The sequence below is a fragment of the Salminus brasiliensis genome, chromosome 5, assembly GCF_030463535.1.
Source record: "Salminus brasiliensis chromosome 5, fSalBra1.hap2, whole genome shotgun sequence".
Classification (NCBI taxonomy): domain Eukaryota; kingdom Metazoa; phylum Chordata; class Actinopteri; order Characiformes; family Bryconidae; genus Salminus; species Salminus brasiliensis.
In genome coordinates, this window is record NC_132882.1 from 25,139,100 (window position 1) to 25,159,286 (window position 20,187).

At 39.9% G+C, this 20,187-nt stretch overlaps 1 protein-coding gene across 2 annotated transcripts; it reads left to right on the forward strand.

Moving 5' to 3' along the window:
- The first annotated feature begins 1,251 nt into the window (after window positions 1-1,251).
- Window positions 1,252-19,127, forward strand: LOC140556247 (complement C1r-A subcomponent-like). 2 transcript variants are annotated; one of them, XM_072679923.1, is made up of 17 exons: window positions 1,252-1,368; window positions 1,456-1,630; window positions 2,712-2,840; window positions 2,939-3,022; window positions 4,403-5,053; window positions 10,131-10,276; window positions 11,101-11,281; window positions 12,295-12,435; window positions 12,627-12,829; window positions 15,267-15,414; window positions 15,692-15,810; window positions 15,972-16,050; window positions 16,715-16,849; window positions 16,969-17,043; window positions 17,288-17,484; window positions 17,741-17,955; window positions 18,525-19,127. In XM_072679923.1, the coding sequence occupies exons 1-17, from the start codon at window positions 1,267-1,269 to the stop codon at window positions 18,883-18,885; spliced, it is 3,141 nt and encodes a 1,046-aa protein (XP_072536024.1). In that variant the 5' UTR covers window positions 1,252-1,266; the 3' UTR covers window positions 18,886-19,127. The 2 variants fall into 2 exon arrangements, with proteins under 2 accessions (XP_072536024.1, XP_072536022.1); XM_072679921.1 differs by lacking the exons at window positions 1,252-1,368; window positions 1,456-1,630; window positions 2,712-2,840; window positions 2,939-3,022; window positions 4,403-5,053 and adding an exon at window positions 7,766-7,874 and having other exon boundaries at window positions 10,075-10,276.
- The last annotated feature ends 1,060 nt before the right edge of the window (window positions 19,128-20,187 follow it).

Sequence of the window (20,187 nt, forward strand, 5' to 3'; positions counted from 1 at the left end):
ATACATTGAGTTTAGCATAGCAGCCTTCACTCACATTTTTATCCCACAAGCTATTACAGTTATATTAAAAATGTATGATATAGTACTAAAGTACAGTCTGAAAGTAAACCAGAAACACTGTTCATCCCATATAAATAAGTAAACAAAAGCATGTCATCATTACAATAGCAGTACATAGTAAAGCAGATATTTGCAGGACATTTTACAGTCTTAACAAGACCCTGTTTCTATTGCCCTGCTTGGGAGTTTTTTTCAAGTGTCACTAATCCACAGACCAGCACTGACCACAGAATACCTCAAAAATAACGATTACTCAAAATGATTTTTAGTTTCTGTCAATGAGTGTATGTTGAAATATAAATAATGTATTTAGAAATTATGGTGAATGTAAGCATTACTTATTATTATTATTATTATTATCCTGAAAAAATAAACTGTCAGCATTGTTTGAAGAGTCTTTAAAGGACGTAATCTCATAAATCCAGATTAAAACTGCTCATAAAATAATAGCAGTGGTACACAAACCAGCAGCATCTTCATGGAGAGTCTTCATACCAGCTGACTCCAGCTTTCCCTTGCCCATCAATGCCCCCGACTGAACTCCAGCACTAAAGTACTTACCTTGATACATCCTAGCCTCTGATAACCTGTTCACACACTGGTTTTGACTCTTGGACTGTTGTTCTGGATAATGTGTTGTTGTTGAAGTTTTGGATTGGCATTAAAGTTTGCCATCACTGTGAGTCCAGCCTCTATGAGCGATTTGGGCTTCTAGAGACACAAAACAGAAGAAACTTTATAGCAAAGTGTTTTACAATGGAACGTTCTTTGTCAGAGCTGCACCTCCGAACAGAGTCTACCACTTCTTACTTTTTTCTTTTGCCAAGTCAAACAAAACTTTTAGACTTTCAGACTCAGGTTCAGACTCTGCTCGCTCCTGCATTTGTAAACTGCACGGCTTTTTAATACATGTAGAACAGCTGGACACACTAAACATACATCCCAGATAAGCACTTCTGTACACTTCCATCATGAGCAGAATAAAGCTAATAGTGAGGTAAGTGACTTACTACTAACTTATGGGGGTTCTAGCTCTTAATGTATATTCTGTATATTAAAAAAACCTACTTCATTTGATCTCGATCTCTCTCTCTCTCTCTTTCTCTCTGTAGTCTGATATGGTTGAGTGTGTGTGAGTGCAAGGCAGCAAAGTACGGTCATGTTCAGTCCCCACTCTACCCTGAGCCCTATCCTGTTGGTCTCTATATGGATTGGTACCTAAAAGTTCCTCATGGATACAGAATCCAGCTCACCTTCAATCACCTGGACATGGAGCCTTCTGTTAACTGCTCCAAGGACTCTCTCACAGTAGGTTGTGCATTATGGTTTACTGTGTTAATCAATGGCTTTTTCTACTGCAGGGCTGCCATACGCACTGTTTCTTTTGTTAACAAGGTTCTGCATGATCGTGAAGTTCTGGGGAAGTTCTGTGGCCAGAAGTCCCCCTATACACATCACCCTGGCAACAGGCCCATCTTGTCTCCAGGAAACCATGTCCGTCTGGTGTTTGAGACAGACGAATCAGAGCCTCAGCTGCACCATGGCTTCTTTGCCTTCTATGAGGCAATTGGTATGTCAGTATTTACAGTATTCACTGTTTACTTAGATAGTAAAAAGTATAACATTTAAAAAGAATCTTTGTAGTTTTCCATTATTTTAAAACTTCCTCCAGGCTATGAAAGGGAGAACAGTCAAGTGGGCCAGTCAAGAATGAGAAAGTCCTATTTTCATAAAAGCATCTTAGTGTTAAGTATATCTGCACTGGCAGAGGGAGTGTTGGGTGTAATGATCACTTGATCCTTTAAGATTGATCTTTTGCCAGAAGGTGATGAATGAAACATGTATAATTTGAATCATTAATAGACTATTTTTCCATACTTCAGAGATCAGTAGTCCCATTCTGTGAGCTTTTGTTAGTTTACCACCTTGCAGCTGACCTGATGTTGCTCCTAGATTAGTGGTTCCCTACTCTGGTCCGGACAGACTTCCTGTCCTGTATATTTTAGTGAGTTCCCGGTTTCCTACACACCTGATTTAGCTAATCCGCTAATAAGCCCTTCCTGTGTTAGAGGAAGTGTGTTAGAGCAGGAAACCAATGTAGAACTATGACAAAGGTAATTTTATTTTCATCAATGCCACTTTTTAAAAAATATGTCAGTATGACCTTTCCTGCTTTGCTTTATGCAAACTGTGGCATTGTATTTGTAGATCTAGGGTTATTTAGCACAGGCTAAACATAAATGATGAAATACACAGAAGAAAACATGCTTACCTGCAGGTGAACTGGATGGACAGAAGCTCATACATAATTCAATTTTATTCTTAAGTGAGTTCTTAAGGCCCCCTTGTGGTCAAGCTCATAGCTGTGGTGTAACAGCTTTTAGGCAATAACTGTAACTGAAAATACACTGGAAGCAACAGAATTACTATCCTACATTACAAAAAACATATAGAACACAAAGCAAAAACACATGACAAAATAATTCTGCATTATACCTGTTCTAAAATACCCTGTATTTACAATTCTCATAATCAATATAAAATTAAGCTGTTTTCTAAGTGCAAATATCTGTTATGATTTCATGATGGTGGTTGTAATGCTTTCTGCAGAGACTAACTCAAACACAACATTTTCTGTATCCCCCTAAAAGTGGACTGTGGGATTCCAGAGCTCTCAGACCCAGATCTGGTGACCCTAACAGAGGAGGGTCCACTTACAACATACAATCAGAATATCAGCTTCAAGTGTCTATCAGAATTCTACCAGCTGGTTGGACATGGTAAACACTGGAGATCTGTATGTATGTATGTCTGTCTGTCTGTTCTTGTATAAACAGTGTGCTCAGAGAGTTATTTTATCCTTTTCTGTTTTTCTCAGCTAACTTCACTTGTGATGGTACTGGGAACTGGGTATCAGAAAGTGGACAGAATTATTCCCAGAATGCACCACAGTGTGTCCCAGGTATATCCATACTCTTCATCCACTTTATCAGCAACACTTAGTATACTTCCACTTATTGGCCAATTAATGAGGTCCTCTTCACTTGTAGGTGCACTATATACATATAGTCATGTGAAAATATTTTTATTTTTTAAACATATTTAAACATATAGACATTTGATCTTCATTTTAGGAATATTTGGATATATTATGATATACATTTTAAAAGTGCAACTAAAGAAATTTCTTTAAAAAAATATTTTTGTAATAATTAGTAGCATTTAACAGAAGTGCAATTTTCTGAATGCCCTAATAACTGACATTTCTCCCTCTACCAGTCTGGGAGAATGACGTTGTATGGGAGAAAATATTTCCCTCTCTTTCAGCTGTGTGATTCTTTCTTTTGAGCCATTCCTTAGTGGATTTACTGGAATGTTTTAAGTCGTTGTGATGCTGTATGGTCCACCCCCACTTTAGCTTCAGTTTTTGGACAGAAGGTCTCACATTTTCCTCAAGCATCCTCTGAGTAAAGAGTTTTATAGTGGTTTCTATAATGCAGGGTACTTGCTAGGCCCTGTTGCAGCAAAGCAGCTCCCAAAACATTACCTCAGCACTGTTTGTATAGGTGTTCTCTGGCAAACTCTAGTCTTGTCCTATAAAACTTGTGTCGTCTCTTTCTGATGGTAAATGCTGAACTTTGACATCAATGGTGAGATTTACCCTGAGGGCTTGTGATGACATTTTAAGATTGCTGGATTGCTAGGATGACCTGACCTGCCCATCCAGTTTAAAATGTTTTCCAATCCTAATTATTTTGCAGACAGTGGAATTACTGATTTCTAATTGTTCTGGGAACTTTTTAAAATTCCTTTCCAGACTTTCATCTAGAACCTTTTTTCTGAAGTCCTCAGAAAGCTCTTTGAATCTCTCCATTGTTTGATACCACTCACTTTAACAATCAGCTGAAGCAGTAGTATCAGGCATAGTTGAGAGTGGCCCCCTACTCAAACATATCCATCTCTGGTCGGAAGCGGATCAATGATGAAGGGCTCGATGATGGCAGACACAAGATGTGAATTAACATATGAGCTACTCACTCACCCACAAGGTGAAGCTACAAGGAAATGGCTTTGTGAGTGTTTGTCAACATGTGGCTAATTTTTAAGACTCTTAGTGCTATTAACTAGGATGCTCTGCAGGACAATACAAAAAATATTGTTGCATATTTCAGATAATTACAAACCTTTAACAAAACAACAGCTAATTATGAAACCTTTAATGGGTTAAAAAGGGTATTAGAACTCTAGAGTCACTTAGCCTTGAAAAAGACCTTATTTATTAAAATTCATAATCTCTTCTTCATCCCTATCTCTGTCCCCTTCTTCCAACTTCTTCTATCAGTGTGTGGCATAAATGACGTTTTTTCTGCTGGACGGGTTTTTGGAGGAGAGAGGGCCAGACTGGGACAGATACCCTGGCAGCTTCTGATTAAACAGCCTATACGAGGAGGTGCTTCTCTAATCAGTGACCGCTGGGCTCTCACAGCTGCTATTAATGTGGATGGACATGAAACCACAGCACTGACATTCTATGGAGGAATGATTGATGGACTTGACAAAAATGCAGTTAGAATGCAAACTGAGAAGATCATTATTCATCCAGGCTATAACAAGGTGAGCACAGATACAGAGCAGTTAAACTATGATAATGACATTGCCTTGGTAAAGATGTCTGCCAGGGTGCCACTCAGTCACAATATCAGGCCAGTGTGTCTACCAGAGAAAAATGTTAGACCAGCGATGGAGGGTACAATGGGAACTGTCTCAGGATTTGGTGCAGTCTCAGAGGATCGTCTGAAGAGTCAATATTTGCAGTACGCTCATTTGGAGGAATATTCAGAAGTTCCTTGCTTTTCAACCGATCTGAAGGTCACTGATAACATGTTCTGTGCTGGAGGAGATGGGGTGGATGCTTGTAAAGGTGACAGTGGTGGTCCGCTAGTCCTTCCAATGGTGGGAATCGGGTCTCCAGTAAAGCCATACCGACTCAAAGGTATCGTGTCATGGGGTCCTGCTAAATGTGGAGATAAAGAATTTAAGGGCTATTACACCAAAGTGCAGAACTACCTGGACTGGATCAGAGAAACTGTGGAGAAGAACTAGCACCAGAGTCATCAAAACATTAAATACAATTCCATTTTAAATGAGCTTGTGTAGTAAGTGTTTTGGTAATTGTGTGTAATTATGATTGTTGAAATGCATGTTTAGACCATCAGCATGTGTAAAATCTTACAACACACACAAAAACACCAAAATGCAATAAAAGATTTGATTAAAGTCAGTTTTTGTAGAATTTCACTTTTTAAAGAGCAAGTCCTCAAATGCAACAGGTATTATAGGAAATGACATTCTTTCTTACATCATCTCTTTCTTTCTGTCTATCTGTGTAGTAATTTTAAGACATTATATTGTTATTTTAACATAATATAAGAGGTTTCTTGTTTTGTAACCCATTTGAAGGTCACTGATATGTTCTGTGCTGGAGGAGATGAGGTGGATGCCTTTAAAGGTGACCGTGGTAGTCCACTAGTCATTCCACTGTTATGAACGGGTTCCCTACTACAACCCTACCGTATCGTAGATATCGTGTTCTACTCCAAAGTACAGAACTGCATGTACTGGATCAAGGAAACCATGGCGAAGAAATAGCACCAATTGATGTTATGTTGATTCAACATCAGCATTTGTCCTTTACAAAGTAACTGGGAGGTTTTGTAGCAGGTGATCTGAGACCCAATCACAGGCACAAATTTGAATTGTTCACATTCATTTGAACAAAACAGTTACTCAGTAATCTTCACAACTAACAACTAACAATCTTCACATTCAAGACTAAGCTGAATAAAGAAATACTTTACAGAACCCATTGCAGAGTCTTGTATGTTGTCTTATGTCTCATGTAGACATACTGATACTTCACATTATTTGCTATAATTAGTATTTTGTTGGCATTGTGTATTCTGCATGCATTTCTTTAAAACTCAGCCTTTTCAAAAAAGAGAAGTAACTATGGTTGTCTGCTCAAATATTAATTTGTCTTGATAAAAAAAAACATCCAGAGGAATTCTAAGAGGTATGTTATGACTGACATTAAGTAAAAGGTGTCACAGAAATAACTGGTTTGATTCTTTGCACTAATAATCTACCAATGATTTTTCTTCAGAAGGGAAAATAAGTAATTCAGGATTGTTCAAGTTTGCTACATGCATCCCACAATTAGTTATAGCTCTTGAATAACCTTCAAAGGGTCCAGCCCTTGTATAACCTAATGATTCAGGCCTATTTGTTATTACATAAATTTAAAAGAAAATGTAATGTTTATTAATGTGTTTCCTAATGTTACTGTTGCTTTGACCTGGTCAGCCTGCTATGAAGCAACCCTGTTGTTGTGGAATTTGACCCATCCTCAGCAAACAGCCACATATAAAATACACAAAGGTTTACGGGAATTGTTGTGTCTACAGGACCTGTTTCTCTTTTTTCCCCTTTTCTTTACTATTGTTTACTGCCACATCTATTCATGATGTATATGAATATACAGTGCTGATCCATCAGTGCATGGACAACACACATTTGTTGAGATGACAACCATGTCATCAGCACTTAGTTTCACTACTACTCTCATCTTGTTATTCATGGAGGCTCTGACAGGTGCTATGGTGTCATTTATCCATATTAAGGTTTTCAAATGTATAACATGCTTTATTTGTATTTCTCAAGCTCTTATTCGTTCAGTATGCTCGGTCTGTTCTTATTGTTCTTGAGCCAAAACAAACAAATCAGATTTTTTCCCCTTCGACTTTTAAACTCTGTCTGTATCGCTTCTCTCATTAAACCGCGAGAGATTCACTCAGCTGGAAAACCTTACAACTTCTGGATAAATCAAACTGACCATGACCAAAATACATCTAGTACTCGGGTAAGTTTAATAGATTTGGTTTGAAGAATGAGAATCTAAAATGTACCTTAATTAAGTTCTGAATTTTGGTAGAGGAAATGACTTATGAATAATGTGTTTACATTTTTAAAACACAGGCCTTATTATTCAATATTCAATATTAATACCAGCAACCGATCAAGAACATAAGTTAATCTAAAAACAACTTGTCCAGCAACTATAATGAGTTATCTAGATACCAAAATGAAATGATATCAGTTATGTAGTTATGGGTGAACTGTGGGACCACAATAAGGGTCTTAAGGTTTAAGGAGTTAATACCACTAAAGGTTAATAAGGGTAAATACAGTGGCCTGCACTGGCTACTTTTGTACTATGCCATTCAGCTTCTCCAACTTTAAAGACCATGCCTAGGTAGCACTGTATTTTTTTTAATAACACATAAATACTCTAGACTTTACTCATATATACAGAGATTAGGTATCCTAAAAGAAAAAGTGAGGGAAGTGTGGTATTGTCATGTTGGGATGTGGTGAATGTTAATGCTGGTCATTTACAGTAGGCTGTCTATGCACACACTCCATGGTGGAAGCTTTCTCCAAGCCAGCACTGCTGGTCATACCAACCCTTTTGGGTTCAGAGATTTTGTGTTTCAGAACACAGCAAATTCCACAAAGTTAAAAGCAGCCTGGATAAACACGTACAGTCAACATTTCTGTCCAGTTCACCTTTCAAATCCAGTGCAAGAGTGTAGGGATGGGAGCAGCCATGTTGCTGCTGCTGCAGGCTGGAGAAGTGAAACTTAGGGAGGACCTGAAGTGTTCAGCTGAGCCCCATTTCACTCCAGAGCGAGTAAAAGCAAAGCGAAGAGCTTACCCATGGAGTCGCTGATCCGCAGCAGTGCTTTCCCCTTACTGTAAGTGTCTTGTTTCAACTTGTTAAATCTGTCTAAAATGGCGAAAATACGGTTGGGAGATGAAGATAAACCCGGTTCGACAGCGGTTCTGCCCTGCAAAGTTGAGGCGCGTTTCTGTGAGCTGTTTGTTTGGGAAGGAGGTAGCCAGATTAAACGATACACCTCTCACATATTAGCCTGAATATCAAATTAAGTCACACAATACTTTTTATTTCATCTAGACTGTGAGAATATCTATATTTCTTAATACCGACTTAAGTTTGTTTATGCTGTATTAGGGCTGGACGTCCTACTTTATGGATCAGTAGTCTGTGTGTTTCTGGGCTAAATTGAGCCAAAGCCAGATTCGACATCTTGACATCTTGTGAGGGAATGTAGGATTTTAAACAAACAAAGCTAATTCACCAAGCTAATAAAAGCTTACGAAGAGAACAGACTGGTCATGAAATGAACTGTAAGGATGAAAAATAAATGATGGGCAGGCCTGGCAACTCTGCAGTGGCTGCAGTAGAAGATGAACAGGGCTAAGAGTCCAGTCTGAGCACTTTCACTTTCATAACAGACCCTGTTTACTCTTTTCCCCACATTTTAGAGTCATAGCTAAAATTCTAACTAACAACTAACTAACAAACTTCTTAATCAAATCAAAATGATCTGAGATTGTCAAAGTAGCCCTGCTTTATCTTGCTGCAGTTTTCACACCCTTGGAGTTCTCTTCAGAAGATTAATGAGGAGGCATCTGAGATGCTTAGCTAATGGAAAAGGCTTTCTGCTAGATTTTGGAGCATTGCTGTGAGGAGCGATAGTGAGGTCGACATGTTGATGATCACCCACCCACCGCATTCCCAACATCCCCAACTCATCCATTCATCATTCCAGAAAACACAGTTCTCCACAGCTCAGGGGTTTGTGCCCCACGGCTGGCATTAGGCATGGTGCCAGTAGGTTCATTTTTATTTGCTCCAGAGAGTCCTATTCTAATGGCAGTACTTCTTTACAGGGATCAGACAAGTTGTCTGTGCATTTGCACATCTGTGTCAGCAGTGGGTTGCAACTTAAAGTAGCTGAATGCGTTCATTAGATAGGGTTTCCTTTCAATCGGGCATGTAGTGTATGTTAGATACACACTTCTAAATGCTTCTGGCTTTCAAAATATTGACTACTGTGTGTGGGATAAAGACTTTAGATTAATATTCGAATATTTTATTTGTCCATAAGCAGTGGACTTGTGGAATTAGTTTTAGAAACAGCTGATTGTGTTGTTTGGCAAACTCTTGAATTTTACAATATTAGGTTTCACATCTTGGTGACAAGTATTCAACACTGCCAGAGATGTCTGCATTAAAGACTGCATTAAGAGCTGAATGCACAACATTAATTAGAGCTGACAGGTAGCTTGTAGGGCTGGGGAATATTACAGTATTTATTATTAAAATATTGTATTGTTATTATTATTATTATAAACTACATCACAATATGTTGATTTTATTTCTGAATATCATCAAAATTGTTTTCTAGAAACACTGACCAACAGCATCTTCATATGTGTAGATCGATGCATGAAGGGTCCACAAATTGTTCCAATTTCTGTCAAACACATTTAATCAGCTTTGTCTCTCTGTCTCTCTCTCTCTCTCTATCACTCATCTAACAGAAAGGTTGTAAATGACACATAGACTAGTGAATAACATACTGCTTTAAAATATTTGCTATATGAACCAAACAAATTAACTACATGTTAAATGAAATTTAAATAAAATTTTAGAATGTTGTAGAATATTAGGTTCTAAGACTTGAATGAGGAGTTTTTAAAGGAGGCAGCTGAGGTGGTTTGGTCATCTCATAAGGATGGCCTGGGTCGCCTCCCTTTGGAGGTGTACTGGGCACAACTAACTGGGAGGAGACCCTGGGGAAGACCCAGGACCCCCTGAAGGGATTATATCTCCTAATTGGCCTGGAGGGCCTGGTAGGAAGTGCTGGGGACAGGGGAGCCTGGGCTTCTGTGCTCGCCCTATTGTCACCACAACCCTAAATTGGAATTAAGTGACAAGAAGATGATGATGATGAACTATGTCTTGATGTTAGAAAGCAATGACAGTATTTATAGATAGATGCTTGAAGAGCAATTGTTCCAATTACTGTGAAACACCACATTTAATCAGCTTCTTATCTCTCTCTCTCTGTCTCTCCCTCTCTCCAGTGTTCTGTGGGTGAGTGTGAGCATGTGTGATTGTAAGGTTGAGATGTATGGGCAAGTTCAATCTCCACTGTACCCTAAGCCCTATCCAGCTGATCTCCATAAACAGTGGAACCTGGAAGTTCCTCATGGTTACAAAATCAGGCTCACCTTCAACTACCTGGACATTGAGCCGTCTGCCAACTGCTACTATGACTCTCTGATGGTGAGTGCTGCATTATTCTCTCTCTCTCGCCTGTAAATGTTTTATACTGGCTGTTCTTTGAAGCTTGTCTTTTGAGGAACCTATAGATACAATGTTCGTATGTGTCTAAAGCAACACTGCCAAAAAATGCAAAAGTGGGATGTTTAACGTAACTTGATCAGCTACTAATGTTTGTAATATTCCAGCAAAACTGTGGTCTACTGTTTATTTGCTACAAGTATTTATGGAAATGTGTCAGGCTCTATGGAGGCAAGTGTAAAAGCCTCCAAATGCAACCACATTTCAGGCTGAGCTACTGTGCCATATTGTATGAAACTTCCAAGAGCTACTATGCATGCATTTGAAATTACATTCCTTAAGTCAGAATTCTCTGATCAGACTGCTATGCTGCTTTGCTCCTACTGAGCTGTTTCTTCTCCTTTTTTCCATCTTCCTCTCTGTACTGAGGAAGGATACTTCTGCCATAATTCCACCAGCTCTAGAATGTTTTGCCTCCAGACTGAGATGCAATGATAGCGAAAATTATGAAATTGCAACCTGTTCATGGGAACATATGAGATTAAAGTCAACATGTCAGATGTTCATTCAGGGACCCTGGTATTCAGTATATTATTTTTAATTAAATGAGTTTACTCTGTTATTGACATAAAGATCAGAGTAACAGACATAGTGCAAGTAGGTCTGGACAGAGTTTGGTGTGTTTTGGCAACGGTATTAGTGGAAAAAAGGAACTGAAAGTTGCAACTCCTCTGTTCTTTGATAATTCTGCTGACTGTTTTATAAACTATTCTGGATTTCATTCTCATTTCTCTTTTATCACGAAGGTTTTGTATGGCAGGAAAGTGCTGGGGAAGTTCTGTGGCCAGAAGTCCACAGATGCACACCACCCTGGCCACAAGTCCATCTTGTCCCCCGGCAATCGTCTCCAGCTGGCGTTTGTGACAGACGCATCAAACCCAGGACTTCAACCGCACCTGGGCTTCTCTGCTTTCTACCAGGCTATTGGTATGCAATGAAACTGTGTGGTTTGAGAAGACACCATTGATCTGGTAACCCCTTAAAAAGCGTATGGCAGCCAACAGGGCTAAAGTGTTATTACAAACTTCTGTTACCAATGAATAGCCCCACCAGTTTGTACAGACGTCCCTGCAAATACTGAGTAATACAACATAGTGTGTAATAAGCCTTGGAGTGTTAAGGGGTTAATAAACATATAAGAGATTGTACTTCAATTGTACATTCAGTATATCCCCAAGAATTGTTTTTCTGGCTATGTAGTAGACCCTTCCAGACCACCAGTCTTTGTTGTGTCATCAAGGTCATATGAGAGATACACTATGCACATGAATACATGTATAAATATTATTTTCTCCCAGCAAGTTTAAATGTAATTGATTGAATAGGAGTTTAAAGTAATGTATTGGAATTTAGATTAGAAAAATTAATGTGTGAGTAAATGCTTGATAGTTCATTCTTGTTAAAAGAATCATTTACAGATATTTTGATAGAAATATTTAAGAATAGTGTTAATTAGTACTGGCTTGAATCTGCAGTAAATTCAGATTAGTAAATAGTAGTAGAACTAACTAGAGTTTTGAAACCGTCCAGATAGATCAGTTAATGGCTCTAAGGGCATAGAAATGCTATAGAAAATAAAGAAGTAGCTTTTTTCTTGTTGAGAAAAGAACAAAGTGGAAACACTAGGTTTAGTTGTACACCTATGTTCACATCCTCATCCACTGCTAGATCATAGCAATTTTACTTTGGCCTTAGTACATAAAAAACAAACGCTAGGAACCAACCCTTAGCCTGCCAGTTCCACACTAAGCCTTTTTCACTCTTAAAAGCTGGTATGTTATTCTCATTCCTTTAGATTTAAGAATCAGTCACACACACCTCTTGATATTTTTGCTGGGATGCACATGGAATAATAAAAAGCCATTGATTGTTTTTGAAATGATAAGCTCTTAAGCAGGCACTGTTCATAATGTGTCGTTTTTATGTGTATGTTCTTCCAGATGTGGACGAGTGTAGCTCCCCTGTCTCGTCAGAGGACTCTGGCCCTCTCTGCTCTCAAATCTGCCTCAACACTCTGGGCTCCTACCAGTGTGCTTGTCACCATGGCTATCAGCTGCGGGGCGATGGGCGTACCTGTGTATGTGAGTGATGCCTCTGCTGAAATTTTTAATCACAGTTTTTAATTTCTTAGGTGTACAGCAGGTGCACACTCCTGTCCTAGCCATGCACTCTACATAATAATTCATAACTTTATACTGTATTACATTAAAGAGCCACAGAGAACGATGAAGGACACAATCAGAACCATTGCTGTGTATCCTCTCCATACCAGTGAACTGTGGAGCAGGTGTCTTCAGGGAGTCTGAAGGAACCCTGTCCAGCCCTGGATTTCCAAAATCTTCCCCTCTCGGACTGGACTGCACCTACAACATCACTGTGCAGCCTGGCTTTGAGGTCACACTCCGCTTTAGCGACAGTTTCCACGTTGAGCAGGTCTTCAACCAGAGATCCACCTGCCTCTTCCACTGGCTGCTGGTATGATACTTTGCCACAGTTATATCTTTTTGTAGTATGTTTCTCTGTCAGCCTTTTAGTTCCCCAGTAAATTGTCCTCATGTCTTTTTCAAATTCAACAAAGTGAGCAGGGAGAAAAAGCTCTTCAGCGGAGGATCTTTGCTAATGGTTTCTCTATAGCACTACATTTGCCTGGAAATACACTATTTGGACAAAAGTATTGGAACATCTGGTTATTCGTTGTTTCCGAAATCAAGGATATTAAAAAGCTTTGTTGGAGTAACAGTCTCTGCTGTCCAGGGAAGGCTTTCTACTTTTGTAGCATTGCTGTGAGGATTTGGTTGCATTCAGTGACAAGAGCATTAATGAGGTCAGAATGTTGAACGATAACCACCCTGCCTCATTCCAGTTCAGTCCAAAAGTATTAGATGGAGCACCATTATTCCAGAAAACACAGTTCCACTGCTCTATGGCGCAATGAGGTACACCCCTCTAGCCCACACCTGGTATTTGGCACGGTGCCAATAAATTCAATTCCATTGGCAATACTTCTGTACAGGGAGAAGACAAGCTGTGTGTGTGTGTGTGTGTGTGTGTGTGTGTGTGTGTGTGTGTGTGTGTGTGAGTGAATCTGCGCATGTGTGTCAGCAATGGGTGCAATGTAAACTAGCTGAATGCATCAATCACAAATATTTGACATGTAGTGTATAAAAGGGAAACACTTATGCAATATGAATAAAGATTCCGCTTTCCATGATTCTGCGCATGTTGTCATGAGTGGACATAAAGATGTTTTTGCAGAAATGCATTGCAAGACATTTTGTTGGGTGTCACAGTATCATTTCCCTTTATTGGCTTTTTAAGGATAAAAAACTTGGGTCTCTCAGTTTCAAACAAAGCTCGAGAACGTTAATTGCTCCCACCGTTAGTAACTAGATGGTGGTCTTTGGGCATCAGTCATTAACCCCCTTCTAATTTCAGTTTTCTTTAGGATAAAAGATCAGTTCATTTAAAAGACCTCTGGTTTATGTGTGCATGGCAGATATGTTTGTGGTTGGTGTAACACCACTACCGGCCAGTGAGCTACCACACCATGTGGGAGACTGGGGTTTGATTCCTTGTCTGGGTGGCTATGCTGTGCTACACCAATAAGAGTCCTTGGACAAGACTCCTAACACTACATTGGCCCACCTCTGTAATACAAGTTACCTTGTAAGTCGCTCTGGATAAGAGCGTCAGCTAAATGCCGTAAATGTAAATATCTGCTTGAAGACGATGATCTGGTGTGAAACTTATTTTCCAGGTTGAATTTAGGCTCTTTCGCAGACAAACCTAACGTGTTTAGCAAGTTTGTGCATGATCTTGTCATAGGGTGTGTGCAAGTTAGTTTGCCTCAAACCCTGCACAGGTATATGGCAGGCACCCACATGTTTTCCGTTCCATTTTGTGCATAAGAGCACCACATATTGGAACTGGACCTCATCTTGTGCCTTGGTGAACCCCAGTTGTTCTGTCTTGATCAGAATGTCCCTCTTGCACTACACTATAGGCACACCACTTCACTACTAAAGTTAATGACAACAGGCATAATCACGAGAGTGAGTGCTTAATGGGTGTCTAATATGGTCATCATGGCACTTGGCTCACCACAAAGCCATGGGATTGCCACGAAAACAATGATTGTGGATTGCACCATGGCCTGGGAACAAAACTGGCAACATTACCATGTACTCATCATACTTGAGGCAACTCCGTCTGTCCCTACAGAACCTCACCAATGTCTACAGAGATCTTGGCTAGGTATTATTGGGTGGTACTCCAGAAACATCACTGTCACCACCCACCACCCAAGCCAATGGACATTTACACCAGCAAGAATGCTGAGCCCATTCTGTTTACTTTGAATGTGGTTACCTAAGAATGAACATGACCAATATTTTATCCAGTTGTGCTATTATGTTATCCTGTCTGCTTTCTGTCTGGGCTTAAGTTTTTGAGGAGTGCCATCTAGACAGTTGGCTATATGGATGCTCTTGCTCAACAGTGTAAAAACAAAGATTACAGCACCAAATTGCGCACACTCAAAAAGAGTGTTATTCACTATACAGCCAAAAAGATTTGGCTGCCATTTGATGTCATTAGAATAATTCAAAGCACCTCTTCAAGTATAAAATGTATTTTCTGTACAGTATAATTCACCATATGTTTAAAAAATGTGAGTTTTGTGTGCAAGATTGTTAGAATGTGACATTACTGAAAGGAAAATGGGTCCAGAAACAATGACAACACCAAAAACAATCACAACACAATGTTTAAAAAGCTTAAAAAAAGCTTAACCACAAGAATAATTAAAAAACTGGGCCAACCAATCCATCTGACCAGTGAAAGGAACATGACCCCCACTGTCCCACTAGGTACACTATGTATATTCTAAATAAGATGCCTTTCTCTCCTTCAGGTAACCATCCCAGGTCAAAAACCACAGAAATACTGCGGTGAAAAAAGCCCTGGCATCCTCCACACTGGCTCCAACAGCGTACAGCTGGAGTACCACACAGACAGCGCGGGACAGAGCTATGGCTGGAGCCTCGACTACACCACCCAGAGTGAGCAGCCTAAGCGCAGGAGGAGATAAACCAGACAGCAAGTAAACTAGAGATAGGAAAGCTAGGAAGACACTATGGCTCAGAAAAGCAGCATGGCTTGTAATATTAAACATAATTTGTGTATTTGCTGGAAGACATCCGACAGCAAGACACAGTTTCTTCAGCTAATCAGATCTAAACATTGACATTGGTGTAACAGGTGGTCTTTGTTAGGTAGTTATGTAAGTAGTACGTCAGGCTGAGCAGCATCATTAAGATTTGTTCATCTGTTTTGAAGGAGTGGAATGTAAATTGGACAAGAGTATCGGCAATGGAAGAGTGACCCCGGACTTTCCCGAATACTTCTACAGGGACTATATCCAAGTGCGCTGTGACCAGGGCTACAAACTCATGCTGGTAAGAGGAGGTCCTGCATAGTGGTGTCATGCTGATTGCATCATCTGTTGATTTCTCTTTTTCTCCTCTTCTCTTCATTTTCCTCCTGTCTCCATCCCTTTTCTCCTACCTTCTCTACCCCCCCCCCCCTCTCTCTCTCTCTCTCTCTCTCTCTATTCCAGGGTGGGAAGGAGATTAAGAGTTATAAGTCAATGTGCCAACATAATGGAAAATGGCACTTGCCTTTACCAGAGTGCAAGAGTAAGCCATTACAACCACATCTTGTGTTTTCCGTGTTTAATTGTGTATTTTCAAAGATTTGTATTATATTTATAATGTTTATTGTATCTTTTTCACTTTTCACTTAGATTTTTCATGTGATTATCACATGAAGGAATACAGTAGCTCTGAATATCATCTCGCAGATATCTCCTTATTCACTTTTGATATAATGTAATTCTGGCAGCAGTTCTTTACATTTGTTACAATTGCATGATGCATAGATCAGTAGAAATACATAGAGTTCATATTGAACATACAGTTCATATTGACTTCCACTGAAATGGAATGAGGTTTTGTTGACATTGTTAAGATGAGATGAGGTTTTTGCATGACAGCGACAATATGTTGGAGAAAATGTGAATGTTTCCTTATCTATATACACAGGCAACACAACTGCCAGGTTTAATAGCTTTCCAAACCTACTTTGTAATTATAATAGACCTGTATACAGCCATAGTTAAAACAGGACACAGATAACTCTTTTTTAATTTTAGCCAAACTGGTTCAGAAAGATTATTTCGGAAGACTGTTGTTACTGCTCTGAGCACCAATATTCAGTTTCTGTGCCCTAATTGCTTCCAAACTTTTGTCCTGTAATGTACCATTTGTCCTGTTTAATGCTGTGCATAAATGTGCATTTCAGTCATTGACTGTGGAGATCCGAGACCTCTTCTGAACGGCGGTGTTCGATTTCTCTCTGGCTCTGACAATGAGTACGGCTCACTCATCCAGTACCACTGCAACGAACCCTACTATGCTTTCACGGCTGCTCACCATGGTCAGATACACACTGCTGTATTGATCAGTTTGGCAAATTCAACACTGATCTTCAGTTTTATTACATTTCTATAGCTTCACTGCTCCTTGCTCGCTGACTGCTCCACTTTTTTCTTGCAGTAAATTTCACCTGCGCTGCGGACCGCAAATGGAGAGCAAGTGACCAAAATGCTGTAATCCCTCCATGTTTTCCAGGTATTGTCTGCTAACACTGCTTTCGTGTGCTCATCACATGGTCAAATTTATCAACTATACCTAGCATTTAAAATGTACAAAATGCAGCCAGCATTACAGGGGTATGCAAATGTCTATTGGCTAATAGGTGACTATTAAAAGGAAGTTACTCTTGTTATCTTCTAATTTGGCATGTGTTTGTGTGTATGTTTGCATCTGTGTGTGGGTGTGTATGTGTATTTGTGTGTGTGTGTGTACATGTCAGTTTGTGGTCGCCCTACTGTAGATCTCAATATGCGTGACAGGGTGCTGGGAGGCAAAGCAGCTCCAGCAGGTTCTTTCCCCTGGCAGGTCTTCCTCCTGGCAGGCGGCCGAGGTGGCGCGTTCGTCATTGGGGACAGATGGCTCATGACTGCAGCCCACAATCTGGAGAAAATAAGTGATTATGGAGATAATGTGAAGGTACTTTCTTTCAAAAGAGAATCATTTATCAGAAGATCAGAAGATGAATATGCTTGAGTTGCCTTGAATTAAAACTAGCATAATTCCATTATGCACAAAATCATTTCCTTTTCATTATTTAAAATATCTGACAGCATTTAATATGATTTGATTGTTCATGTCCATTTGATTTACAGTAGAGCAATGTTTTTAATCTAAATGCACTAAAACACATCATTTATGCTGGTGTAATTTTGTAATATTAAAATTTTTGCAGGTGTTTGTTGGAGACGTTTCTGTTACTGAACTTGTGAAGCTCCCATCGCTTCCTATTGCATCATTACACGTTCACCCAGGATACAAGAACAATGAAATGAGGACAAATTTTAATAATGACATTGCCTTGATCAAGCTAAACTCTTCAATCACGTTTGACGAAAACGTTATGCCACTGTGTCTTCCTGCACAAGATACTGAGCTCGAACACTCTGGGTAAGACTTCCACAATGGATTATTCGCTCTTAGTGTCCCCTCTATCGTGAAGCATGTCCAACCAAGGAACCAAGTTGGCCAAGGAAATTAGTTGCGGGCGTGGCCATGCTAAAACGTACCTTGTGTGCAGAAGTTTGAACACAAACAGATTACATTTGTGTCTGCAAAAGAATAATTATGTATTTAGATTTTTTAATAATCTAAAAAATCCTTTTGTTGGACCAAAAAGTTAGTTAGCTAGTGTCCACATGTTTATTTCTGATGTGAGGGGAAATACTGTGCAGACATTTATTTTAAGTCACTGTAGAAGAAACACATTTCTGCCTGTGTCTCTTTACAGTGCATATAGCAGGTTGTTTACATAGTCATAATATGAACACAGTATGAGACAGTGGTGAATTTGAGTGTGTATTAATTGTTTAAACATTTTCATTAGAACAAAGCTGCAATTACAAAGAAAACAGTTGGTGTGTTTTATACCATCCATCTCTACATCCAAACCAGCAAACTTTCTCTCTAGGTCTGTTGCACACTGCTGAAGCTTGTGTGTGTTTTTTTCTTTGTTTCAGTCTGGTTTCAGGATTTGGCCTGACCGAAACGTTTCATAAAGCCAATCAGCTCAGGTACATTCAACTCCCCGTAGTGGATCAAGACTTATGCCACACATTCGTCGAGACTGAGAGAGCAATCCATCGAAATGTGGCTCCGCTGACAGCCAACATGTTCTGTGCGGGATTCCCTGAGGGAGGAAAGGACACCTGCTCCGGGGACAGCGGCTCCGCGTTTGTTATGAACAATAACGGCATGTACTGGGCGGCAGGTATCGTTAGCTGGGGAGTGGAATGCGGCAAGGCAGGGAAGTACGGCATATACACCAGAGTTTCAAAATACGCAGACTGGATAAAGAAAACCATGGAGGAAAACCAGTAGGGTTAACTCACAGACTGGCAAAATCAGCAAACACATGCATCCTGATGTAAGAGTGCTGGGCAGTTTATTGTTGTTGATTGATTGATAATTGATTGTCTTGTCAAAATGATTGCACAGCTTCACTTGTGGCACAGCAGAGCTAAAAGCTAAACGCCATAGTCATCCTTTAACATAACATTCGGCCTGGTTTATTAACTCATGTTGAACAAGTGGAAAAATAAAGGTCAGACTGTTAATTATGACTAGTTGTCTTGTTTTTTTTTTTGACAGATCCCATGACACAAACCATGAAAAAAACACTTTTGAAACACACAATTGAAACTAGTTCAGGGGAAGGACAGCCAATACCTCAAGTGTGAGCTAAACAGAGCATATAGGATTTTTAGAATTTTTTAGAAACAAGTAACAAGCCCTTCCTCTGGTGAACTGGGCGTGTTTGAGCAGGGAAAGCACTGCAAGATACATGACAGTGGTACTCCAGGACCAGATTTGAGAACTACTACTGGATAAGATGACTGATTTACTGAGTGAATGTTTCAAAATGGTATTGTAAACAGTTGTAGATCTACATTACAATCACTTTCTCAAAGTGAACCTTTACACCAAATGAAATATGCAATTATAGGTAAAGGTGCACGTGTTTGTCACTGCACTATGTACAGCGAATTGTGTCCTCCGCATTTTACCCATCTGTGGTAGTGGGCAAACACACACACACACACACACACACACTAATGAGCTAGGGGCAGTGAGTACACACACTACCAGAGTGGTGGGCAGCCAACTCCAGCGCCCGGGGAGCAGAGAGAGTAAAAGGCCTTGCTCAAGGGCCCAACAGTGGCAGCTTCCCAAGCCTGGGTATCGAACCCACAACCCTGTCATCAATAGCCCGGAGCTCTAACCACGTAGACACCACTGCCCCAATTACATAATTAATTAATTGCATAATTAAATACATAATTCATTACATGATTAGAAAAACATAAAGTATAGCAAAATGCAGGTACTTCCAGACTCTGAGGATTATAAAATGATGTTGGTGTAGTCAAATAAATGAACCATTACCAGGTGTGTGTTAAGAAAACATGTGAACAACCTGCTGAAGCTCAGCAGGAGTTTATTAGCTGGGTGGATTTAGTAAAGGTGGCAGATGTCTGTGAGTGGCTCTTTGCCCTCGCCTTATCCCTTCATCCCCTTCAGTGGCTTCACGCGAGTCTCAGACTTCCTTCAGACTGCAGGAATGCCTGGCCCAGGCAGACGAGGCTTAAAGCACGGCTTAGAGGAGCAGAAGCCGTCAAGCCA